The sequence below is a fragment of the Talpa europaea genome (assembly GCF_964194135.1).
Source record: "Talpa europaea genome assembly, chromosome: 9".
In the NCBI taxonomy this organism is placed as follows: domain Eukaryota; kingdom Metazoa; phylum Chordata; class Mammalia; order Eulipotyphla; family Talpidae; genus Talpa; species Talpa europaea.
The window spans coordinates 38670661-38696268 of NC_140076.1; the positions used below are offsets into that span (position 1 = coordinate 38670661).

Below are 25608 nucleotides of genomic sequence, written 5' to 3' on the forward strand. Positions count from 1 at the left end.
CAATATTCCAGTTGCTTAACCTGTACATACTTGATTCACCCACAGGACCATCCCTAGAAAGTAATTCCTTAAACTACAAATCCTTCTAATCTTATATTAAGACTTCAATATTCTCTTAAGACTTTAATATTTTCTTATATCAGCTAAGTGATTTTTCACAATTGTGCTTCCAAAATAACATACCCCTATTATATACGTAATTACTTACATGTGGTATCTTTTTTAGATATGACTCTCTTGAAAGTAAGATATGACCTACTGAGTATCTACTATGTATAAGGAACTATCTTTGTTACATTCATATACCAAAACCTAGCATAATGGCTCCCAAACTGTTAAGTTCTTAATAAATAAACTAATATCCTATTCAACTTAAAATATTCCTGTATCTTGTGAAGATACACTTGACCCTTTCAGAGGTTCAGAGATGAAAAATAAAAATAGTTGAGACCAAACTTAAACAACAATAATTAGCATGCCTACCTCAGAGACTAAGGCAGCTGTTAGCATGCTCTGGACCTCTACATGACTCCCTTCTCAGATTAATTTCCTAATTAAAAATAAAAGGCTAAGGGAAAATTATCCATTTGTTTTAGCAAGTTGCTCATAGACCTATTCAATTTATAATTGTAGTTATGGTAGTATTTTATTTATTTTACTTTAAGCATGTCTATAACCCTATTCAATGCTGGGGGGTGGTTGCAGACCACTTTGAGAATACAATGAAACATATGGCTCTGATTCATTCATTGAGGGTTCAGAAATGTCTCAATCTAATCCATCCTCCCTAGATTAAAAACCCTTATTCCAAAGGATGGTTACTGGTTGATTAAATTTTAAAACACTCAGCATAATATAGTGTATCCACATAAATAAAAACATAGTATTTGCCCTCTAAAAAAAGGTTCAAAATAACATTTGATCAAAAAATGAAAAATCTCTAAAACTAAAGGTCAGCATTGAATGCCAAGAACAATAACAGAAAATACCAACTCTGCTACTCCATAATAAATGATCAAAGTTAGTGAAATACTGTCTGTATTACATCACATAAGTAATGTATCAAGTAGGAACAAATATATTTCTATTAACATTTAAAAATGCCTTTGAATATGGACACAGGTGCATTTCTATCTTTTCGCATCTCCCCTAATTTCAAACGGTAAGGTAAATGACTCTGAGTGAAGATCCCACCTCTCATTTTCAAATTACTCCTAAACTTAAAAAAAGAAAACACAAAAAACAACTTTTATCTTGAATTTTTTAAATAAATACCTATTAAAATATGGGAAAAACCCATTGATCTGCAGAGGCAAGCATCTTTAAAATAAATGAGCTGAGAGTTGAAAAGTACATTTTATAATACACCTATCTATCCTTTTTAGAAATTTAAAAACTACAGACTCTAAAATTGGAAAGAACTTTCAAGATAATCTGGTTCAGTGGTTCCCGATTATTTTCTTTCTCAAAATAATACCTCAAAAGAAGGACACTGTGTCATTAGTAACACTTTTCCCCTGTAACAATGACTTTCAAGTAAGAGTTATATACCCATACCAGATCCCTCAAAAGCTCACAGATCTAGTCCAAATAATCATTTATGCTAGAATATCCTGTCGTTTCATTAAAACATATGCAGTAATGGAAAATTCAATAGAATCTGATTTTTAAAAAAATTTTCTATTTAACAAAATTTGCAAATAGAGTGCTGTGTACCCTATACTTATGTAACCAAATTTTCTATTAGTTTTGTTAGAAATAAGCAATTTTAAAAATATTTTAAAAACCATTTGGGGCCTCCCCGGTGGCACAGCAGGTTGAATGCTGTGCTGTGAAGCTGTCCGCAGCCTCTGCAGCACGAGTTTGATCCTGGCCAGCCGGCAAGAGTCCCACATGGTGTAGCCAACCTCTCCTATCTCGCCAGCTGCTTCCCTCAGCAGTGTGTTTCGTCAGTCTGCCTGTTCTGTTCCCCGCTCTGTCTCTGGTGAATCCTCTCACCCTCCCGCGACTCTGGCCTGTACCCCAGCTCTTGTACATAAATAATCTTAAAAAAAAATGAAAAAATTAATAATAATAAAAAAGTTATAGTTAAAAAAACAAAAACCATTTTGTTTCAACTTACTTTGTTGCTGATACTTTCAAATTTGAAGGCTAAGATATGCATGTATACTTCTATAATAGTATAAATATATACACATGGATATATACCTACCAATCATAGTGTTTGAATAGTAAAATTTTCAAAAGCAAAAAAGTGACAACTTAAACAAGGCAACAGAATGATACGTGACTTCACATCAGTTGTGAACATACACATGAACTGATGTTTCTACTCCTCTGTGCATGTCAACAAATGACTGCGAAAGTCCCAGAAGTACTAATTTGGGGTATTTGAGTAAACTGGGGTATTTAAGTACTAATTTGGGGTATTTGAGTAAAGTGGGGTATTTAAGTACTAATTTGGGGTATTTAAGTAAATTCTTAAATACCAAATATACAAATAATAAATACTGACTATATAGACTTACAATTACTTACTGTACTTACCTTTGAAGACCCATTTGAGTACATCTGTATCATGTTCTCTGCACCTTGTTTCACTTTATGCTCTATATCTAATTGTTTCTGCAAGGCCATCAATCTATTATTGCTAGTGGAACAACGAGGGTCACTACTGGGAGTATCTGGAGTCCGTGGGCAATCTGTGAACAGTAAGTTAAAATTTATTACTAGGATCAATTGCTCCTTAAAATTGGAAGTTAATATTTTCAAAGAGTAAAGACTTACAGAGTTTAAGAAGAGCTTGAAGTCACCTAAATGAAATCTCATCTGTGTTTAACAAAAGTTGCTGAAGTCAAGAAAATATTCAAGCAGATTTGCAGGACAGAGTCTAAAACTAAAACTGAGTCTAAAACTAAATTAGATTATTGTCCAAAGTTTCCCCAACACTGTTGTAAGTCAAAGCAATTTGAATAATCAAATCAATAATTAAACTAAATTCCCTACTTATTGCTCAATTGGTTAGAGAACAAAGCATAACACAACATACAAATTCCACTAAGGTAATTCTTTATATAAACAGAACTAAGGATAATTCAAATACAATGCTAACATTAATTAGGAACAGCCTAAGCATACATATAAAAGGCTTCACATTTAGTTTTCTTCTATCAGGATGTTAGTCACAGTAAAAAATCTTTTAAAGATTGTGAATGATTGCTATCATATTTATTGTAGGGGATGTAGGAAGACGAAAAACTTAAGTTGACAGTTTTTGATTAAAGATACTGTGTTACATGGACAAGCTACTCTGTCTTACTGGGTCTCTCCTATGTATACAGGAGGTATATGTATCATTAAACTTCTCATATTTTTTTTCTCTTACCAAAAATAAAAACTGTGCTGCTTCTGTTTTTAAAAAAACCAAAATTTTCCAATAGGACCCTTAATTATTCAGAGTAATTCTTATTGAAACACTTCTAATAATTTTCCCATGTAATTAAAAGTCCTCACAATCAAAGTTACTGTTTTATGCTCACTGGGTGCCTATTTGATTTATTAAAAAACAAAAAACAAACAACTAGAAGACTAGAGATAATTTACTTAGAAGTAAGCAATCACTGGAAAACTGCCTAATCTCTAAGGTACTTAATGTTTGTGTTTCAGTGTTCCTTTCTCTACAATATGTTACTAACTGATTTAAATGAATGTTTTATGTGTGATTTTATATTCCTTTAAAAAAATCCACTAGTTCAAAAATCATTTAAATATATTTGCTAATTTACCTACAAAAATAGGTACTATGCCAGATAGTGATATAAAATATTATTTTATCATTTATATATTACTATGAAATGCAAATCAAAATATATGTTGGTGTAAAGTCCTGATAAACTCATAAATTTAACTCATAAAATTTAAATCTAAAGTCATAAATCCTCACAAACAGTACAAGGAGTATTATATCTAGATTATAGGAAAGAAGACTAGGGCACTGAGATGTAACAAACTTATCCAAGGTCATACAGTTCCCAAAATTTACCATATTATTTTATATGATGTGTTTGCCATGTAAAAGCCTTATAAACAAGTAGAGTGCATGTGTGTGTACTTCCATATATAACTACTATACATACACACACACACAAATGTGTATTCCTATCATACATTACCCTCAATTTACGTGAAAGAAAACAGGTAAAGCCAAACATTTAGCCACGATTCAAGAAAGATTTTTATTGCAACTGAATTCCATAAATTACAAATAAGCTGCTCCAAAAGTTGATTTTAGAAATGACATTCTTACAGAAAACACGTATAAAGGTAGGTAAGTTCTCAGATCAGGCTTACAAAAGTACTTAACATATTACTATGCATGGAATGTTTCTGCCTTGTTTCATATAGTCCTTTTTTTTTTTTTTTTTTTTGCTCAATTTAGAGAAACATTTTGTCGCCTTCCTCTATCTCACCTATTTTCCCTATTAAGGTGCTTTTCCATTTGCTAATTTTCTTCTCACCAGTTTTCTCTTTATAGGTTAGGGCAAGTTATATCATTATAAAACATACAGTTGTTGATAAGAGACTGATATCAAAGATCTACAAACAGCACACAGAACTCAACAAAAACAAAGTAAACAACCCAGTCAAAAAATGGGCAGAAGAACTAAAAAGACAATTCTCCAAAGAGGAAATGTAAAAAGCTAAGTAATTTTTTTGTCGATTAATAAACTACACTTCATGACTGAAACGAATGACATTATATCCATTTGCTACATTTATTGCTATAATTACTGAAGTGAGCTTGGGAACTACGGGGGAGGTTATTTCAAGAACTGTTCATGCTTCTAACCTTCTAAACATTACAATATGTAAACTATACAAATTCAATACAAATGTTTTAATGCAATGCTTATATATTAGATCAAAGAGGTCCCCTACCTCCCTGCCAAAAGTACTACCTTCATATTTAGGCATTAAAGGCGTTATTCTAACCACTCCAAACTAACTTTCCACTACTGTTTCTTTGTCAAAGTCTATATTTAGTTGAATAATATACGACTCTTCCTAGCTCTGAAAAATACAATATGTCTTCCTTCATACTAGTGATAACTGAACTTATTCATTAATTTCTTCCAGGGAACATCCTCTCATCATCCTTCAATTTGTCTTCCAATTATTTTTATTTTATTTTCTGTATCGAAAATGTATAATGATCTATTTTCATGTCTGTATTACCTCCAAGACTATAAATATTTGAGTGCTGGGACTTGATCTTCACTATTTTAATGAGTAACTTAACAGATGATTAGATAGTGAAAAATGGAGTTTTAAAGGAGGTGTAGACTGAAAATAAGAGGGTAGAAGCAGGGCAAAAACTAAAATATGTCTTATTGGGTTTTAGAAGAAAAAGAAAAATGATTCAAAGACAGCATGTAAAGAGATAATGACTATACTTTTTTCAGAACTTAGGAAAGAAATGCCATTCCACAGATTCAAGTTGTCCAATTAACTTCCAGCAGAAATATAGGAACACAGAACCTCCTGGTGGCCTAAGGGTTAAGTCTTAGCACTGTAATGGCCGGAATTTAATCCCCAGCCAGGGGTTAATCACCTTTCCTGTCTTGCCTGCTGTTCCCCTTAGCAGCATATTTCAGTAGGTCTTCCTGTTCTGCTCCTCACTGTCTCTGGTGAATCCTTTCATCCCTCACCCTGCAACTCTGATCTACACCCCAGTTCTTCTACACAAAAATAAATTAAAAAAAAAAAAAAAACAAAGCAAAAACAGGACCATATACATCTCATGGTAGAACACATATTTATATATTAAAAAAAAAAAAAGTAACAGAAAACCGTAAGAACAGCCACAGAAAAAGGCACCTTTAAAAAAGCTTCTATTAGATTAACAGTAGACTTTGCAAACTCAACAATGAAGGTTAGAAGAAGATGAAGATTCTTTAAGTTAATAATATAACCATCAAGCTTATATGTAAACTCAGTGAAGACACCTTTCAAGAATGAGAACAAAATAAAAACACTAGCAAAGGAAAATGGAAATGATACTCAATTCTTAAGAAGAAATGTTATACAATGTACTTCAGGAAGAAAAAAAGTAATACTAATTGGTACATCAAAAGAAAACTGAGTAATGAAGAGCACAGAAAAGCTTCCTTTGAATGACTTTAAATGCTTAATCTCTGACATTCATGCTAAATATAACTAAAATTAAGGTAACAGCAACATATAAATCAAGTTATGGGTAAATAGAGGCATTCTAAGACTTCTGAATTATGTGAGAGATGGATACAGTAATTAACTTTAAGTTCTTTGATAAGTATGCATGACAGAAATTTCCAAGATAACTGACTTTTGTTTAAAAATACAATAAAAGTAGCAAGAAAAAATTGTTAAAATTACAAAATATTAAATATAAATCCTAATATTACCACTAGTTATGTAAATCACTGGACCAAATGAACCAGGTAAAAGATAAAGATCACTAGCATAGATAAAAACAAACAAATAAAATCAAATCCAACCCAATATTATTCACAAAATACATACCCAAAACATAATAGAAAGTTGAAAGTAAAAAACTGAAAAAAAGGTATTTCATGCAATCAGTAACACCAATCTCCAAATTACATTAACAACAAAAAATACTGGGAAATTTAAAAAAGTCATGTAGAATAACTTATTTTCCTTTTCAAGAGAAAATATGTATCAATTTTCAATTGGTAGGTGCCAACTAATAAGGCCAAAAGATAAATCAAAAATTAAGAAAATTAAAAAGAAAATGGCAACTTCACATTTCACTAAACACTAATGCAATATTTTTGCAATAGAAAATAAGCAGACAAAAATCCAGCAAGGATACAGAAGGCTTAACATCACAATTAGATGGTTAGCCTATTAACATATCAGGAATAACACTAAACACCTGGAGAATATTATTTTTAAGTACACAATACATTTTTAAAACTTGACCATATATAGGGCAAATAGAACATGCTCAGCAAATTTGAAGAACTACAGTGTGATTAAATAAGAAATCAATCAATAAAGGATAATTAGAAAATCCTCATTTGTTTAATAACTAAGAAACACCCCTTTAAGTAACTCACCGGATTGGATTGCAAAGACAATGGAAAATATTTCAAACTGAATAACTAAAATTATAGGTGATAACAGCATCAGAGGACTATAATGGTTCCTCCCTTTCATTTCCCCTTTTCTAACAATGAAATTAGACATCCATCCATGAACAAGGGTGCCTCTATGGGGTCTGTGCCATCCAGCACTATACACCAGGGAACCAGGGAAGAATCTCATTCACTTTAGCATCCAGTTACAGGCAAGCAAGAATCAGTAACTCAAATACTTAAACATAAGACTTGGTACCAAAAAACTAGAAGAAATATGTAGGGAAGAAGTCATAACACTGTCTTAATGATTTTTTGGGTATGATTTTTTTTTTTGACACCAAAAGCACAACCAACAACAACAACAAAAAAAAAAAACAAAACCAAGTTAGACTATATCATACTAAAAGGCTTTTCTGTACAGTAAAAGAGCAACAAAATGAAAAGACAAACTACAGGAGGGAATATCTGCAAATACTGAAAGATCTCACATGACTGAAAACATCAGAAAGACAGTCTGATGAAAAAATGGACAAAGAAACTAAATTAACATTTTCCCAAAAATATCCAAATGGCCAGCAGGTATATGAAAAGTTGCTGAAATCACTAATCATCAGGATAACACAAATCAAAACCACAACAAGATACAACCTCACACTTGCTAGAACAGTTAGTAAGAAGAAAGGTGATAACAAGCATTGGTAAGGGTTCCTTAAAGATAAAGGAACCCTGTATACTGTTACTGGGAATGTACTGATAAATTCCTCAAAAAATTAATAACATATATATAATACGGTCCAGCAATTCCCCTCCTAGATATATATCCAAGCAGCATTAGTCACAATAACTAAGATATGCAAACAATCTAGGTTCTTCCTCAAGAAATGAATAAAGAGGTGAAATATGTGTGTGTGTGTGCATATATACACAAATGGACTATTATTCTATTATCAGAAACAAGGAAATCCTGCTATGTGCAACAACAATGACAGATCTTGAGGGCATTAAATTGAGATAGACAGAGAAAGACAAACAATACATGACATTACTTGTACGTGCACTCTGAAAACAGACAATTTTATAAATAAACAGAGTAGAACGGTGGCTGGTTACCAGTGGCTAGGGGTTAGAGGAAATCAGAGAGGTTATTTAACGGTACAAACTTGAAACCAGTACATAACAAGTCCTGGATATCTAATGTACAGCATGGTGACTGTAAACAACATTGTATTATAAACTTCAAAGCTAAGAAACTATATCTTAATTGTTCCTAACACAAAAAAGAAATGATAATTATGTAATGGAGGTGCCAGCTAATACTGTGGTGATAACCATATTGCAATATATAAATATATCAAACCAACATGTTGTACACCTTAAACTTACATATCAATTATATCTCAGTTACATTCTGCGAGGGAGGGGGAAAGGATCAAAACGGGGAGAGAGGAGCACAAGGGACTATGGTGAAGGTTCACAGGTGAATTGGTAATGGGAATTTTATAGGGAATACACAATGATGTAACAGACATAAATTAAAAACTATTCTTACTAAAACATTAAAGATTATATCTTAATAAAAGTAAATTAAAAAATTATACATCACAACTTTTTCTGCAAAGAATAAACTGCACACAGGTAAAGAAGGTATTAGAGAAATGGAGAGAAACTTGAAGAAATTATCTTCATTAACTGGAGTTCGAAAATGAGAGACTAGAGGAAATACAGGAGATGCAATATTCATAGGGACAGCAGCTAAAAATCACCTTAATTGATGAAATACCCAAATTTCAGATTCAGAAACTCCAACAAATCCCAAACAGAGCAAATGCTACTGTTCTTAAAGGGTAAAACACCTCAGACAGAGAGTATCTTAAAAGCAGCTAGAGAGAAAGGCAAGTTATCTTCTGGCTGTAAACATTGCACTGACATCTGCCTCCTCAACAACCGTGGGCTCCAGAAAACTGAAATGACAGTTTTCAAGTGCTGAGAGAAAATAAATGCCAAGTTAGAATTGCATACCTATGGTAAATACCTTTTTAAATTATATACCTTCAGGAAGAAGAAAATGACTCTAGAAGGAACATCTGAGACGCATGAAGAAATGGTGAACAAAAACAAGAGATTACTATCAACAACTCTATGCTAATATAAACTTGATAACCTTGAAGAAAAGGACTAATTTTTAGGTTAATAACACCCTACATCAAGACTAACCAGGGAAGAAACAGATGAAATGAACCAATCACAAGCATGGAAATTGAAACCACAATAAAAAAATCTTTCAAACACACAGAAGTAGATGGCTTTACATATGAATTTCATCAAACCTTTAAAAAAGAACCAATATCTATGTTGTTCAAATTGTTTTTAAAAATAAGAGGGAATGTTCCCTAATACATTCTTCAGTGTCAACATTACCTTAATATTGAAACCAGACAAAGACAGGACAAGAAAATTATAGATTAATATATCTGATGAATACTGATTCAAAAATCTTCAAGAGAATATTAGCAAGTCAAAATCAACAGAATTATATCCCATGATCACATGGGATTTACTCAGGAAAAACAAGGATAGTTAAGTATGTGTAAATCAATCAATGTGATGCAACATATAAACAAAAGTAAAAATAAAAATTATAATACGAATAGACACAGAGAAAGCATTTGATAAGATTCTGCACCCATTTATGATAAAAACTCAAAACAAGATGGGACCAGAAGCAACCTACCTCACTATAATAAAGTCTAAATATCACAAACCAACAGTCAACATAATGATGGTAAAAAAAGGTAAAGTTTTCCTAAGAGCCACCACAAATCAAGGATGCCCAATGTCACCACTTCTGTTTATTTTAATATTAGAGGTTTTGGCCAGAACTATCAGACACATATTTTAAAGAAGTGAGAGCAATGTACCATGTCCTGAATCTTCTTGACAGATGTAATCTAAAAGATATAATTTTGCTTACCTTTGTGTGCAGTGCAAAATATATAAAATCTTATGGCAACTTGACATAAAATGAATGCTGAACTATCTTTAATACTCTTGTGTTGTTTTTGCTTTTAATGCTGTTAAGTCAATAATGAGGGTAAATAAAAAAAAACCACAAAAAAAACTTAATATCAAATTTTGTGAATATGCCACCTACTAAGAGAGCTAATTTTTTAATAAATTAAAATTTTAATAACTTGGAAATAAACTTTTCAAGTTTATTACAAACTGAAATAATAGGAAGTCACAGTAGAAACTATTTCACATAACATTTGCCTTGTAATTACCTGAAAAATTAACACTAAAAGTGATCAGTAAAGAAAGTTTCTGAATTTCTTCCTAAACTTTTATTTAAGGTTTATTCCTTAATTTATCAAATATTTAAAATATGACAGATTTTATCTTAGTGTTAATTATAAGAGCCAATACAAGATTTCTATTTGCCATGTTTTGTTTGTTTGTTGTGTAAATACAAAATATACCAGGTTCTGGGATAAGCCTTGAAAACAGATGAATGAAAATATGTCCTTGCCCTGAAGGAACATACAGTGTAGTGATATAAACATGTATAGAAATAAATGATGTCCATATATTAATCAATGGAAAAAGCAGAACAGAGAAGAATCAGAACAAGTCAGGGAAGGTTTTACAGTGGTCCAAATTGGTTTTTCATGGAGAAAAGGATTTTGATAGTGGGACTTAAAGGTAATTCATTTCTATGCATTTCTGGAAAATACAAATTTAACAGAAAGTAATTGAAGGCAGACCAATGGTTGAGTAAGGCCAGGCATGAGGATTAGGAATTGACTGATATATATATATATATATATATATATATATATATATATATATATATATATATATATAAGAACCATTAAGATGATAGAAATATTCAAGATTACTGCTTGCAGTGATGGTTACCTGGGGCACACAATTGTTAATACTTATTAAATCACACAGTTAAAATATGCACATTTTAATAGATGTAGTTTATACTTAAGTTTTTTGGTTTTTTTTTAAGGGGCTGCTCTTTGTGTGGCAGAAACTCTCTACATTCCAATTACAAGGTACTCTGAGAGGTGGAAAATGTTTTCTCTAAATAAACAGAGTTTAAAGCCCCAGGACCATTTCTTATTTTAGACTCTATCCTAAAGATGTAATGGACAAAATATGTAGAGCTCCGCAGAGTTCCAAGAGAACAGGCTATTTCTAAGTTTATATAATGCATTTAAAAAGCAACTTTTTAATAAAAATTTCCATTTATAATATAATTATTTAATGTGAGCAATAGAATGCTAGATGACATACCGAAGAATTCTTTAGCTAACTTATGATTCTAGACAAATTAATTTACACCTTTGGGATTATTTCAACTCTAAATAAGAAAATGGTTCCTTTCATTTTAAAAATTCAATTATTGTTAGAGGCTGAAGTCCACATGAAGTCTCCAAATGAAATCCCTATGGTTTGAAAGTGATGTATTAAAAAACAAGTTCTATGAAGCACACTAAACATTAGAAGAATTTATGCAATCTATGAGACTGATAATTTAAGGTTCTTAAATTTATGTATTTCTTAATTGAATTTAATTTTACTTATATCCGTTATTTTGCATTATGAAATTGCACAGGTTCTTCTATAATTTCTATGATGCTTGATACTCTACATGTGTTGCTCTGTATGTATATTACTCTATATGTATTACTACTTTGCAGACAAAGAAATTGAGTTACAGAGTACAGAAATCAAGTTACTGATTAAATATCTTGCAAAAAAAAATCATCTTTGCAAAGACTATTCTATCAAATATGTCATATAATTTTTTAAATGAAAACTATTAGGGGTAATGTATACATAGACATATAGATAATGGTACAAATACCAAGTTTTTTCTAGAAGGATATATCAAAAAATTAGCAATGCTAACTTTAGGGAGCAGGTTTAGGGGGAACAAGAGTAGTTTTCTATTTTTATTTTCTGTAACACTGAAAATTTCCAACACAAACATTTGTGATATTCTACTGTTTAAAAATTATGCTTAGTTTGGATTTATGCATTATATTTTCCTTTTATTATCTATATATATTTAAGGAAGGGAAAAGTAATGTTTGCTTTGAAAATTTTTGTCTTTTTAAAACAATATGCCTGGTAGTATAGTTATTAATTCAGTTGCTTAGTACACTAAGAATAAAGGTCACAGGTTTAAATAATTACATTTGCAAAGAATAAAGATATCTTTTGGTCACAGAACGCATTTTTAACTTTAAAATGTCATCTGGCAAACTTATGCTGCTGATCACAGAATGAATCAAGTAAGAGCTTGTGGTTCACTTAATATAAATGATTAACACTGGAAAAATAACTCTAAGTAATGTCCTGCTGACAAAGGGTAGGCGAACAGGCGGCAGAATTACTCATCTCTAAGTAAATGTTTCAATTTTCACATCCATTAACTCTCTGCCCTTTTGAATAGATTATCACCAAGACCTTAAGTGTAAGAGAAAAAATAGTCCCTATACATTCAGAAAAGCTACTACAAATTATTAAGTCACAAGGTTTACTATTTCAATAACTGATATATTTCTTATCAATATACAGTATGAACATGAAATAAAATACATATATACCTGTAACATCTTCTGGGTCTGATACAACAATATGTGCGTTTAATTCTTGTAGCTTGTGATGCAATTCTTCCAATTTTTTATTCGATTTTTTCAAAATGTTGTCCACATAAGCCAAATTTTTTTTATCTGTTGTAACTTTCCTAAGATTTTCAGCTCCTTCTTTGATTTTCAGCTCTTTCCTTATTTCTCTCTTCATTTGATCCCTGATATCATCCAATTTTTGTTGCACCATTGTATCTGAAAAGTCTAATTTTTGAACAGCACTCACATTCTCAGAAAATGAAACACTTCGGGACTCTCCCTACAGAGAAAAAAAAAAAATACAAATATGAGAATTTAGGAATGTTAGTTACTAGTAGAATGCCCATCATAGGAATAAAACTGTACATAAAGTGATTCTTTATAAGTACATTACATTTAATTCTTTCCTTAATAAAGACTACTACTTACCACTTTTCTTATATCCATTCAAAACCGTAAGTTCTAAAACTGCCCACTCATTAGCATTACTTGATAAATAAATCTATATTAAAATAAACTAACATCTGCACACAAAAAATACTTTGGTTTGTATAAAGGCAATGGATTTTTGATATACCATCAAACCAAATGAGTTACCAATATCTACACTGAGAATTTTGGACAAGTTATCTAACCTTTCAATAAGTTAAACTACTGAAAGGTTATAAAATCTAAATAATAGCACTAGTATTTTATAGATGTGTGAGCAGGTATTACATGCATTATGCTATAGTAATAATTAAAAATATTTTATGATTTATATAGTAATAATTCAAAATATTTTATGTTCCAAATATAATTCTTGGCCCATTGTAGTCTCTTAATAAATAAAAAGTATTATTAAATTCTACAGCTGAGTTATTTTATTTTCTCTAAGAAACCACTTTAATACTGGCAATATTAGTGATAATATAGTGCTATCTTTATGACTACTTTTTACTTAATGAGTCACATGGATTATACTTGGAAAGGCCACATTCAAAACATTTTACAGTTAACTATCTCAATAATTTGCAAAACTCACTACAAAAACATCATTATTAAAAAGCATGTCCAAGTTATTTCCTACAGATAGTGCTAAGACAATACATAATACCCAACTACTCATCTTAAAATAAGAAAACAGGGCCTTCCTGGTGGCGCAAGGGGTTAAGTCTCCACACTATGAAGCTATCCACAGCCACTCAGCACAAGTTTGATCCCCGGCTAGGGAGCTAATCCACATGGCACAGCAGACCTCTCCTGTCTCACCTATTGCTCCCTTCAGCAGTATATTTCAGTAGATCCACCTGTTCTGCTCCCCGCTGTCTCTGATGAATCCTCTCACCTCCCCACACCACTGACCTGCACGCCAGCCCTTGTATGCAAAATAAATAAATCTTTAAAAAAAAAAAGAAATCAGTTATACGCATCTAATCTTCACTTAAAACAACCAGAATAATGCTTTACCTATGTTTATCATTTACTACTTTACAATAGATTATTACAGTACTGTTGGTTCTTAAACTTTTAATTTCTAAAACACAAAAACCTAATTTTTTATGTCTGGGAAGAGGAATTGAGGAATTGAGTTTGTGAAGGACATAGAAAAAAGATTAATATTCCACTGTATACCCTTAATGTGCCTTTTGCACCACAGATCTAATTAGTTAAAAGATTTTCTTTAATTTTGGGGAGGATGCCTGACATACATATAAATAAGTTCTGTTTAAATTTTTGGTACAAATACTTTTTACATCTAATTCACAACCTTTAAAAAATGAGGTGTCTTGCAAGGGAGTGGGAAAAAATGAGTTAACAGATGGGAAGATATGGGATCTAATATTGGCTTTGGTACAAATTTATGCTGTGCACCCATAGGAATACTATACAAAGATATGAAATAGTTTATCTACAAATCCATTCTTACTAGAGCTGATAAGTCCCTTAAAATCCTCACAAATAGCAGAAAAGAAAATTTTAAGTTTGTACGTACAGTGTTCAGGTTCCATCAATGCTAGATAAGAATTCCTAGGATAGGTAACCTAAGTACTGGCTGTAATTTCTCTCTTTCTTATTAGATTTATTTATTTATTTATACGAGCACTGGGGTACAGTCAGATGTTCAGGAGGGTGAGAGAATTCACCAGAGCCAGAGCGGGGAACAGAATAGGCACACTGATGAAATACACTGCTGAGGGGAGCAGTGGGAGAGACAGAAGAGGTCTGTTGCGCCATGTGGGACCCTTGCCGGTGGCCGGGGATGGAACTGGTGCTGCAGCCCAGTGCTCAATGGCTATGCCACCAGGGGAGGCCCCTGGCTGTAATTTCTGATTCTTATCTATGCTGATATAGAATGAAGTTCTACTCGAGCCAAAAATAATGTAATAAAATATACATTATAATGTATAATGCAATAAAAATCCTACCCATTTATTCAGTTTCCAAAGTTCATGGATCTATCTTTGGCTGGTTATCTATAACACTAATACAACTATTAAAAGAAAAATCCCAAACTCCTGTTGTCTACCTTCAAATAAAGTGAAATGAGTAAAACAATGCTTAACATCACATTAACATCACAAGTCTGTGCTTTAATATTATGTATTATAGATCCCAGGTTTCCTAAATTTCTTGGTGACCTTAGTGTCTCAGTTAATTTTTTCCTATACCCCAACAGGCGTACAGAAACATTTCATTTATTATGTAGTAAGGATGAATAACGGGAATACTCACAATACATTATTAACATATAGAACATACTTAACAACAATTTAGTAGGTATTTAAATTTCACAAATTGAAAGATATCACATTTTTATTACATTCTTTAATAACCACAGTTACTTATTAAAGTATACTGTAGCATTCTGAGAACTTGCTGATGAACCCCAGAGAATCTTGCGGCACAGCTTGAGAACTGTGGTACCACTATTTAAAGGCTGTTAAAAAAGACTACCTGTTATATAAAAATGGCTTCTGTATTTGCTGTGAATCCTAGAAGGCCCTCACCTACTTCAATTCCCTTTTCATTTCATTTGTTACCTAAAATCCAATCATATCAAATTACAAAAATTTACTGCGAATACATTGTTGGCTCAGCTCCTATGCATAGTATACTTCAGGATATGATACCTTTCCTTTTTCTTCAAATATCACTTCCTAGTCCCATGTTTGCTTAGTTTACTTTTACTTTGTTTTGTGCCCATGCACTCTCATGGAATTTAGATAAAATGCCCCTCTGTGTGCTCTGATAGTGAGGATTGTATCTATACAATTATCCTTTTGTACCTGGCCATCACAAAAATTATGAGCAATTTGAGACAGTGATTTTCACTGGTTTAAATAGCTGTTTTCTTTTTTTTTTTAAATGTTTTTTTTTTTTAAAGAGGCACGTATTTTATTTATTTATTTATTTGTTTGTTTGTTTATACATGCACTGAGTACAGTCAGAAGTGCGAGAGGGTGAGAGAATTCACCAGAGCCAGAGCGGGGAGCAGAGTAGGCAGAAGGACCGAAGCACACTGCTGAGGGGAGCAGCGGGCAGCAGGAGAGGTCTGCGCGCCATGTGGGACCCTCCTCCGGTGGCCGGGGAGCAGCCGGGGATTGAACCAGCGCCGTGGAGGTCGCGGGGAGCTTCGCAACCCAGCGCTCAACTGCTGCGCCACCGGGGAGGCCCTAAATAGCTATTTTCATGAGACTAATATTTATTTTACATATATCAAAAATATTATTTCATTAACTGGTAATAATTTTAGGCATATATGATTTAAAAAAAATTTTTTTAGGGTAGGAGCATTATTTAGTAGAAGATATACCTCATTGCAACTGTTCCAGATGTAGTAATCCAGCTAAAAGCCATAAGTCATAAACCCCATAAAAAATAAGTTATAAATATGTAACTAGAAGCTTAAAAATAGTGATCCCCTTTGAGTCAATAATTCTATAAATACAAATTAAGAAAACAGTTATAACTTATACTGCTATATAGAATGGCCAATTCAATAATAGTTAAATCAATAATATGTACAAAGTACTGTGCTGGGAATAGGCTTCCTAGTGAAGTTTACAAGTGGGGTTTTGAAACAAAGGTAAGAGGGCCTCCCCGGTGGCGCAGCAGTTGAGCACTGGGTTGCAAAGCTGCCCGCAGCCTCTGCAGCGCTAGTTCAATCCCCAGCCTCCAGGTGAGGGTCCCACATGGCGCACAGGCCTCTCCTGCCGCCTGCTGCTCCCCTCAGCAGCGTACTTCGTCAGTCTGCCTGCTCTGCTCCCTGCTCTGGCTCTGGTGAATTCTCTCACCCTCCTGCGCTTCTGACTGTACCCAGTGCTTGTGTAAATAAATAAATAAATCTTTTAAAAAAATAAAACAAAGGAAAAAGAAAGGTCAGAATGCTAGGAAAGTGTCATAACAAAAGAATTTCAAACAGAGGGAATAGGGAAAGATTTCCTCTTATGTATATACTCTTTTTTTAAAGATTTATTTTTTATTTATACAATAGCTGGGGTACAGGCCAGAGGCGCAGGAGGGTGAGAGGAGACTGAGTGGGGAGCAAAACAGGCAGACCGACCAAAAGCACTGCTGAGGGGAGTAGCAGGTGCAACAGGAGAGGTCTGCTGTGCCATGTGGGAATCTCCCTGGCCGGCTGGGATTGAAACCACACTGCAGAGGCTGCGGACAGCTTCACAGGGCTGGGCTCAACCCACTGCGCCACCAGGGAGGCCTGTTTATCCTTTTTTATTCAATAACAGTATGTCCAGCCTAATATATTCTGCTTATGTACACAGTTTTTTTTTTCAAATTAGCTGAAAATGAGAACAGAAAAGAAACCCTACGAAGATTAAAATATTAACAATAATCATCTCAAAAAATTAAGAGGGATTTTCATTTTGTTCAAATTGTCCATGTTTTCTCAATTTTATTTAGCTGTTAGCAGATACTGATTATTCAAAAAGGAGGGGAAAAGAGAATTTGAAAAAAAAAAAAAAAAAAAAAAAGGCTTGTAAAGAATCTCTAACCACTCTTTGACAGCACACAGACCAGCACAGATTGCACTAGAAAGGGCATGGAAGAGATTCATGCTTCACTGAACAAGAGATAAGAAGAAAACAGAAACTCAGCATGTAAAATGTCCAAGGTGACTGATTAAATTATCTATTATTTCATATATCTATATTAAAAATCCCAGAGAAAGCTATGGAAGCAAAATAGGTCAGAGGACTGATTCAGTGATTTTGAAGAATAGGCACACGGTAGAAGAAAAGGGAAATATGAAAAAAATACTCAAGTACTCAAGAATTATCCAACCACTATGTAAAACAGTATTTTTTAATAATATTAAATATATTAAAAATAGATCTACCATATGACCCAGCAATCCCACTCCCAGTATCTACTTGAAGAAAGCAAAAACATTAATTTGAAGGGATACATGCATTCTTATGTTCACTGTAGATGAGTCCAGTTATGGATACAACCTAAGTGCCCAACCACAAATGAGTGGACTAAGACTATATGGCATATTGGGGCCTCCCTGGTGGTGCAAGGGATTAAGTCTCACCACTATGAAGCTCTCCTCAGCCACTGCAACTCAAGTTTGATCCCTGGCCAGGGGGCAACCCACAAGGTACAGCAGACCTCTCCTGTCACGCCCACTGCACCCCTTAGCAGTGTATTTCAGTAGATCCACCTGTTCTGTTCCCCATTCTGTCTCTGGTGAAACCTCTTACCACCCCACATCTCTAGCCTACCGCCCCCTCTAGCTCTTATATGCATAAATAAAATATAATCTTAAAAATAAATATATATATGGCATATTTACACAATGGACTAGAACTCAGATTTTTTTTTAAAAAAGTAAAAGATGAAATTTTTCCATTTGTGACCAATATGGATAGAACAGGGAGTGGGGTGGGGTGGGCTGGGAAGAGATTATGCTAAGCAAAATAAGTGAGAAGGAATAGACAAATACCAGATGATTTCACTCATATGTGAAATACTGAAAAACAAAACAAAGGACAGATAAAACCAAACCAAAACAAACCCTGACCACAGAATTGAGGCTACCAGGAGGAGAGGGGATTCAGGGAACTATGGAGGAGGATTATATGTGCCTCAGTGATGGATGTGATAACAAACATCTGAAGAGATGTGAACTTATACTTCTGAATTATATTTGGAGTTGTATATGAATGTTACCTCAATAAATGATAACACAATTTTGAAAAAAGGAAAGAAACCCAAAAAAACTTTAAAAGGTATATAATGACACCTCATACTCTACAGGATTATCTGCTATTTAATTAGATTATTTTGAGTCAATACAATTCTATTGTAAGGGATGCTACATTCCTAGATTCTAGTGAGACCACTAGAGTGCCAGTCAAAAATTTCAAATAGAAAACATGTTAATATGCATTTGATACAAACAATCCCTTTTACATTATGACATAAAATCCCTTTTACTTTATGAAATAAAGACATTCTGATCTTTGCACTAAAACATAAATTGACATTTTCAATTTACTACATTTTAACAAACTCACAAAGTGAAGAAAAACACTAAAATAAGAATAGCAATCAGATGCAGAGGACAAAAAGAACAAGCCTGTCACTTGTGAAGAAGTACTTAATTTAGGGAGGGACAGGAAAGGATGTTTACTCCTCACTGGCCAAGTTCCCAGAGAAGAAGCCAAAAAGCTGTTACTTCCTCTGCATTATAGAAATATAAAACAGTCTGACCAGACAGATGCCAAGAAATGTTAGCGTACACATAAAAACTCACTGGGTACAATGATTAATATGCTGTTTCTGCTCAAGGAATTTCAAGGATCACACAGCCTAACTACCTTAATTTTAGTATTAAGTAAAGCAAGGTACAAAGCAGCTATGCAACTTGCCAAAAAACATAAAGAAAAGTATATGACCTGGTTGAGTGTAGCACACTCATCTCCTGACTCCTACTTTATTCCATACTTCCTTCCTAGAGATCTTTGGCGTATTCATCTTTATTTGAACTACACCTTGGTCCAATCAACTTGCATGAATAATCCTTTAATCAAGGATACTGGTTTAGGAGAAAATGCTCTCAAAAAGAAAGCAAAGAAATAGTTCTAACACCAGCTCTCTGTTACTGGTTATGCAACCCCTAAGTATGTTATCCCATCTCTGTACCTGTTTGCAGACCTGCAAAATGATGTTTGGCTTTCCTATCTTTTAAACTTTTTTCTTCAACTTTATTTAAATATCAGACGGCTTCACTAAAAGTACTGAACCCTGATTTTTCAAGAGGTCAAGGGTCAGGAAAAAGACAAAACTTGCCAGCTGACCATAGATCTGAGGCATCCAACAGGGGAGGGGCAGCCTTAAAGAAGGATTTTCGATCCAGAAATAAACCCACAGATTTATGGTCAACTAATCTTTGACAAAGGAGCAAAGAATATGCATTGGAGCAAATAAAGTTTGTTCAATAAATGGTGCTGGGAAAATTGGGTTGCTACATGCAAAAGAATGAAGCTTGACCTCACACCATACACAAAAACCAACTCAAAATGGATTAAAGAACTAGACATAAGACCTGAAACCATAAAATATATAGAAGGAAATATAGGCGAAACACTACGTGATCTGCACATCAAAGACATCTTTACAGACACATCACCCAAAGCAGTGATAGTGAAGGCAAAGATAAACAGCTGGGACTACATCAAATTAAAGAGCTTCTGCACAGCAAAAGAGACAATAACAAAAACAAAGAGAAACCCCACCAACTGGGAGAACATTTTTGCACCCAACACTAATGATAAAGGACTGATCACAAAAATCTGCAAAGAGCTGATGAGATTCAACAACAACAAAGAAAATAATCCAGTCAAAAAATGGGCAGAAGAGCTAAAAAGAAACTTCTCTGAAGAGGAAATGCAAATGGCCAACAGGCATATGAAAAAATGTTCAACATCACTTGCCATCAGGGAAATGCAAATCAAAACTACCATGAGATACCATCTTACACCAGTGAGAATGGCACATATTAAAAAAACTAGCAACAACAAATGCTGGCGAGGGTGTGGAGAAAAAGGAACTCTTCTGCACTGTTGGTGGGAGTGCAAACTGGTCCAACCACTGTGGAGAGCTGTGTGGAGATTTCTGGACCTACTAAACATAGAGCTTCCATATGATCCAGCAATTCCACTCCTAGGTATTTACCCAAAGGACACAGAAACATCAATTCCAAAGAACACCTGCACCCCTATGTTTATAGCAGCACTGTTTACAATAGCTAAGCTTTGGAAACAACCCAAATGCCCAAAAATAGATGACTGGATCAAGAAGATGTGGTACATATATACCATGGAATATTACTCAGCATTCAAAAAAGATAAACACATGCAATTTGCAGCAACATGGATGGCGCTGGAAGGGATCATGCTCAGCGAAATAAGCCAAAAAGAAAAAGAAAAATACCGGATGGTCTCACGCATAGCAGGAATCTAGAAAACTTAAATAAGGGACCAGGAAAATGAGTAACTATAAGAAAGTGAAAATCAAAATCAACAAAAAACTATGAACCAGAGACACTTTTAGGGGGGCGGGGGCGGGAGGGGAGGGATTGGGGTCAGAATGGGGGGGCTGCAATTGTATGGGGAATATAACAATAAAATTTATAAAAAAAAAAAAAGAGTATCCAATCTTAGGATAACTGGGTTAGGATTAGTCATGTGATTTAAGCAGATCTATTCAGACACAAAATTTTGTGGGATGTAGCCAATTACCGAACAGGAAATTTATAGCACTAAGATGTTTACATTAGAAGAGAGGAAAAGTCTCAAATAATTTAAGCTCCCATCTTAAGATATAAAACAAAGAGTGAAATAAATTGAAAGCAAAGGAAGGAAACAATAAAAATTTAGAGCAGAACTCAATAAAACTGAAAATAAAAAAATTTTAGAAACGAAAGCTGATTACTTATAAAGAGTAATAAAACTGGTAAATATCTAGCAAGACTGACAGAAACACAAAATACAATATCAGGAATAAAATGGGATGACTACATTATTACAGGAATTAAAATAGTAGTGGAACATTAAAAACAAATCTAAATATCAATCAACAAATTTAATTAAATGAATGAATAAGACTCCTCAAAAAGGACAAGCCACCAAACTCACCCAATATGAAATACATAATCGGAAGAGTCCTATAACTATTACAAAAATCTCTTCCAGAAAATAAGAGGGAATGTTTCTCAGCTACCTTTCAGGTCAATATTACCCCCACACAAGAAATGAAAGCAAAAACTAATTTTTTCCATGAGTTTATACTCAAAAATCCTAAACAAAATATAAACCAATTGAATCCAGCCCAGTGGGGTTTAGCTGAGGGATGCAAGACTGGTTGAATATTCAAAAATTCATCAATACAATCCACCATATCAACAGACCAAAGAAGAAAAAACACATGATCATACCAATTGATATAGAAAAATTATTTGACAAAACTCAACATTCATGATTAAAAATTCATAGTAAAGTAGGCATACAAGAAAACTTTCTCACCTTAATAAAGGGCATCTACAAAAAACTTTCAGCTAAAATCATATGTAATAGTGAAAGACTTAAATTCTTGGCCCTAAGAATAGGATCAGGACAAAGATATCTGCTCTCAGCACTATTATACAATTAACAAAATACAAAATTGACATTCCAACACTTGTACTAAAGTAATAAAAGGAATATAAATTGGAAAGGAAGAACAAAACTGACCAATTAATAAAAAATATGGTCATCTACAAAAAAAAATCCTAAGAATTGATCAGAAACATCTATAATAATGAATTAGAAACCTCTATAATAAATGAATTCATAGGATGCAAGACTGCGCAGATCAATCATACTTTTATGTACAATGACCATGTGAACACCAGTTAAAAACAGAACTGGAAGTGACATCACCAAGATGGCAACACAAGTCATTCCTTATTTCACACTCCCTCACAAAAACAACTAACTATTCAAGAAGAAGATGCCACTGAGAAAAATTCTAGAATATGCATGGTTAGCCGGGTGGGCTGAGGCAGAAACACTCCCCCTACACCACAGAGAACAAGATAGATGTGTAATACAGCCCAGATTCTTCCTTATTGTGCACTTGACACAGCCCAAGACTTTTCCTGTCCACAAAACAAAACCTGTGGCTCCATCTAGCCAGGGAATTCAACACAGTTTTACCTGATTTAGGTGACCAAACAAGTCATGCAGGATCTATTCTGTCACCACACCAGATCAGGGAAGCTAATTCATAGCCCATTTACTGTTCAGCATATAGTAGTCCACAACCCTGACGATCTAGAAGACTGCAAGTGGCAAGTGGTTCTCAAACTTATTCCGAGTAGAACTGGGCTGAGGAGTGGGGACACAAAGATCCACTCTGGAATTCAGATAAAAGGATTGGATCTTCATAAAATTCTGTGTGCAATACACACACACACACAGGAAGTTTAAGGGTCTCACAGGCCCCTGAGTCCATCTAAGTACCCCAAATTCAGAAAACATGCAGGCCTAATCTTTTGTCAACCAGTTACCATCTAGCTATCCATTTTTGCTTAAGAACACAGTATGCAAAAAAAAAAAAATCACTGTTTTATGAAAATATATCACATTCACAAAAAGAAATACAATAAGAATTTGATCAATTAATTTCTTAGATTACCTCCTTTATATAAAAGTGTTAAAAATTTAACTTCAAAAATTGTATTAAGCCAGGTACCAGTGATGAGAGAACACAAATCTTCCTCAGTGCATAGATTGCATTTGTTCTCATTCCTTTGAAGATAAAACACGGGATCTTTACTCTGAACCTCCTCTATTCCTGAACTTCCCAGGACATAAAGGTTTTAAGTCCACAATCATAACAATGTAAGAAATGATAACAGTTTCATATAGCTACTACAGTCCAATATGCTGCAACTAGAATCAAAACAAAGGGTTAAAAAAAGGGGGAGGGTACTTATACATTTTAATTTTCTTTCACCTTTAAATGTGAACTAAGTCATTTCCCCTAGCCAAGGCTTTTCAATGGGGACCTTAGCACCACCTAGGGGCACTTTTGAAATATGTGGACATTCTGGTTGTGAAGATGACAAAAAGACAGAAAGATAGGTGGGGAAGTGACTCAGCATGGGCATAGACCCTAAGAAACAGAAATCCAAAAGACTAATAAAATGATGAAATCTACAAGTATATCACAATTAAGAACAAAGGTTTTATCTTCCTGTTTGAATCTTGGTTCTACCACTTATTTGAGTGATTTTGGGCACAACTTTTAAAAAATGTTTGCTCTTAATCCTTTATACAAGATTAATGCCATTCACTTCAAAGGACTATAGTGATCAAATTAGTAAAATATATAAATCTGTCAAAATATCTTGCAGTACCATTTCTTTAGTTACCAAGAGAGTTCACATTATTACCATTGTTACTAAATGCAGTTTAAAAAGATACAGCAAAGGATAGTACTATATAAAATGAAAAGATATGAACCAAATTAATTTTTATGTGATGCTTAATTTAGAACAGATCTGTCATTAAAACCTCCTATGTTCTAAAGTGTTAAATATTTGTTTAAATAATGAGACATAAACAAAGTAGACGGCAGTAACTTATCTATTTCAAGCATAATGATAAGAATTCAGGGATTTCAATAAAGAGATATTAAGAGAAGACTACAAAAGGAAAATTGCAGAGATGTTTTTATTGTTGGACAGTATACAAAAAAAGGCAAGCAAACTAAGATTATATTAATAAACAGATGAACTAATGGACAGAAGGGAGTATGGGAGATAGAAGGACAGAAAGAGGGAATCAGACTTTGGACTCATGTTAAATGTTTTATCATATTGATTCGGCTGAAGAACTGCACAGCCAGTTGTCAGATACTCAGTGACCATAAAACTAAAATATCCCTAAAGTAAAACTAATGATTCTCACAAGAGTTTTAAAGCTAGAGATTTCATTAAGAAATAATTTTTTGTGTCAAAATGATAAATATCTGATTTAATATAATAGTTAGGGCAAGGATGGGGGTGGGGAGAAACAAACGTCAGAAAGAGGTATCCAGGAGACCTTATTCAGTTATACTAGTAATGTTTATTTCTTTAGCTGGGTGGGGAATATAATAATAATGTTTTGCTTTATTACTCTTTTTTAAAATATTTATTTGTTTGTGCATACAAGAACTGGCCAGAGGTACAGGGGGTAGGGGAAGAGGGTGTGTGTGAGAGAGGATTTACCAGAGACAGAGTGGGGAGCAGAACAGGCAGATTCACTGAAACAGACTGCTGAGGGGAGCAGCAGGTGAGGTGGGAAAGGTCTGCTATACCATGTGGTATAGCTCCCTGGCTGGGGATCAAACTTGTGCTGCAATGACTGGGGATAGCTTCACAGTGCTGAGACTTAACACCTTGTGCCACCACAATGCACTTTTTAGTATGCCTATAACATTTTGATAAGATGAAAAGATACAAAAAATAAAGGGAGAGAGCTATCTACGTTGGATTTCATTATTGGGTAAGTACTTAAAGGATGTAGAATCCCAGAAGGTCATCTAACATAGGATAGTGCTCCGTCTGGAATTTTAACACTACAGGTAAAGGCATCTCAACCTCTTAAAACTGTTCTCCTCTAAGCACATTTTCTTGAAAAAAATGTTAACAATTTTATGTATTTCAGTATATGAAAAATATCACTATGTATTAGCAGACATTTAAATTTATGCCCAGCATAATACTTAAGTTTCTTTTACAATTCCTAAAATTGAAGTTTCCTATTTAATTATATTTAGTAATATCACAC

At 33.6% G+C, this 25608-nt stretch overlaps 1 protein-coding gene across 3 annotated transcripts in view; it reads right to left on the reverse strand.

Annotated features, from left to right (window-relative positions):
- Window positions 1-25608, reverse strand: part of PKN2 (protein kinase N2) — a gene marked incomplete at both ends in the record, with an annotated part of 101344 nt that overhangs the window by 53224 nt on the left and 22512 nt on the right. For all 3 annotated transcript variants that reach the window (XM_084242205.1, XM_084242206.1, XM_084242204.1), the window contains 2 exons: window positions 2548-2702; window positions 12764-13064. In XM_084242205.1, coding sequence (XP_084098331.1) covers window positions 2548-2702; window positions 12764-13064 — 456 coding nt within the window. The remainder of the gene's footprint in view (window positions 1-2547; window positions 2703-12763; window positions 13065-25608) is intronic.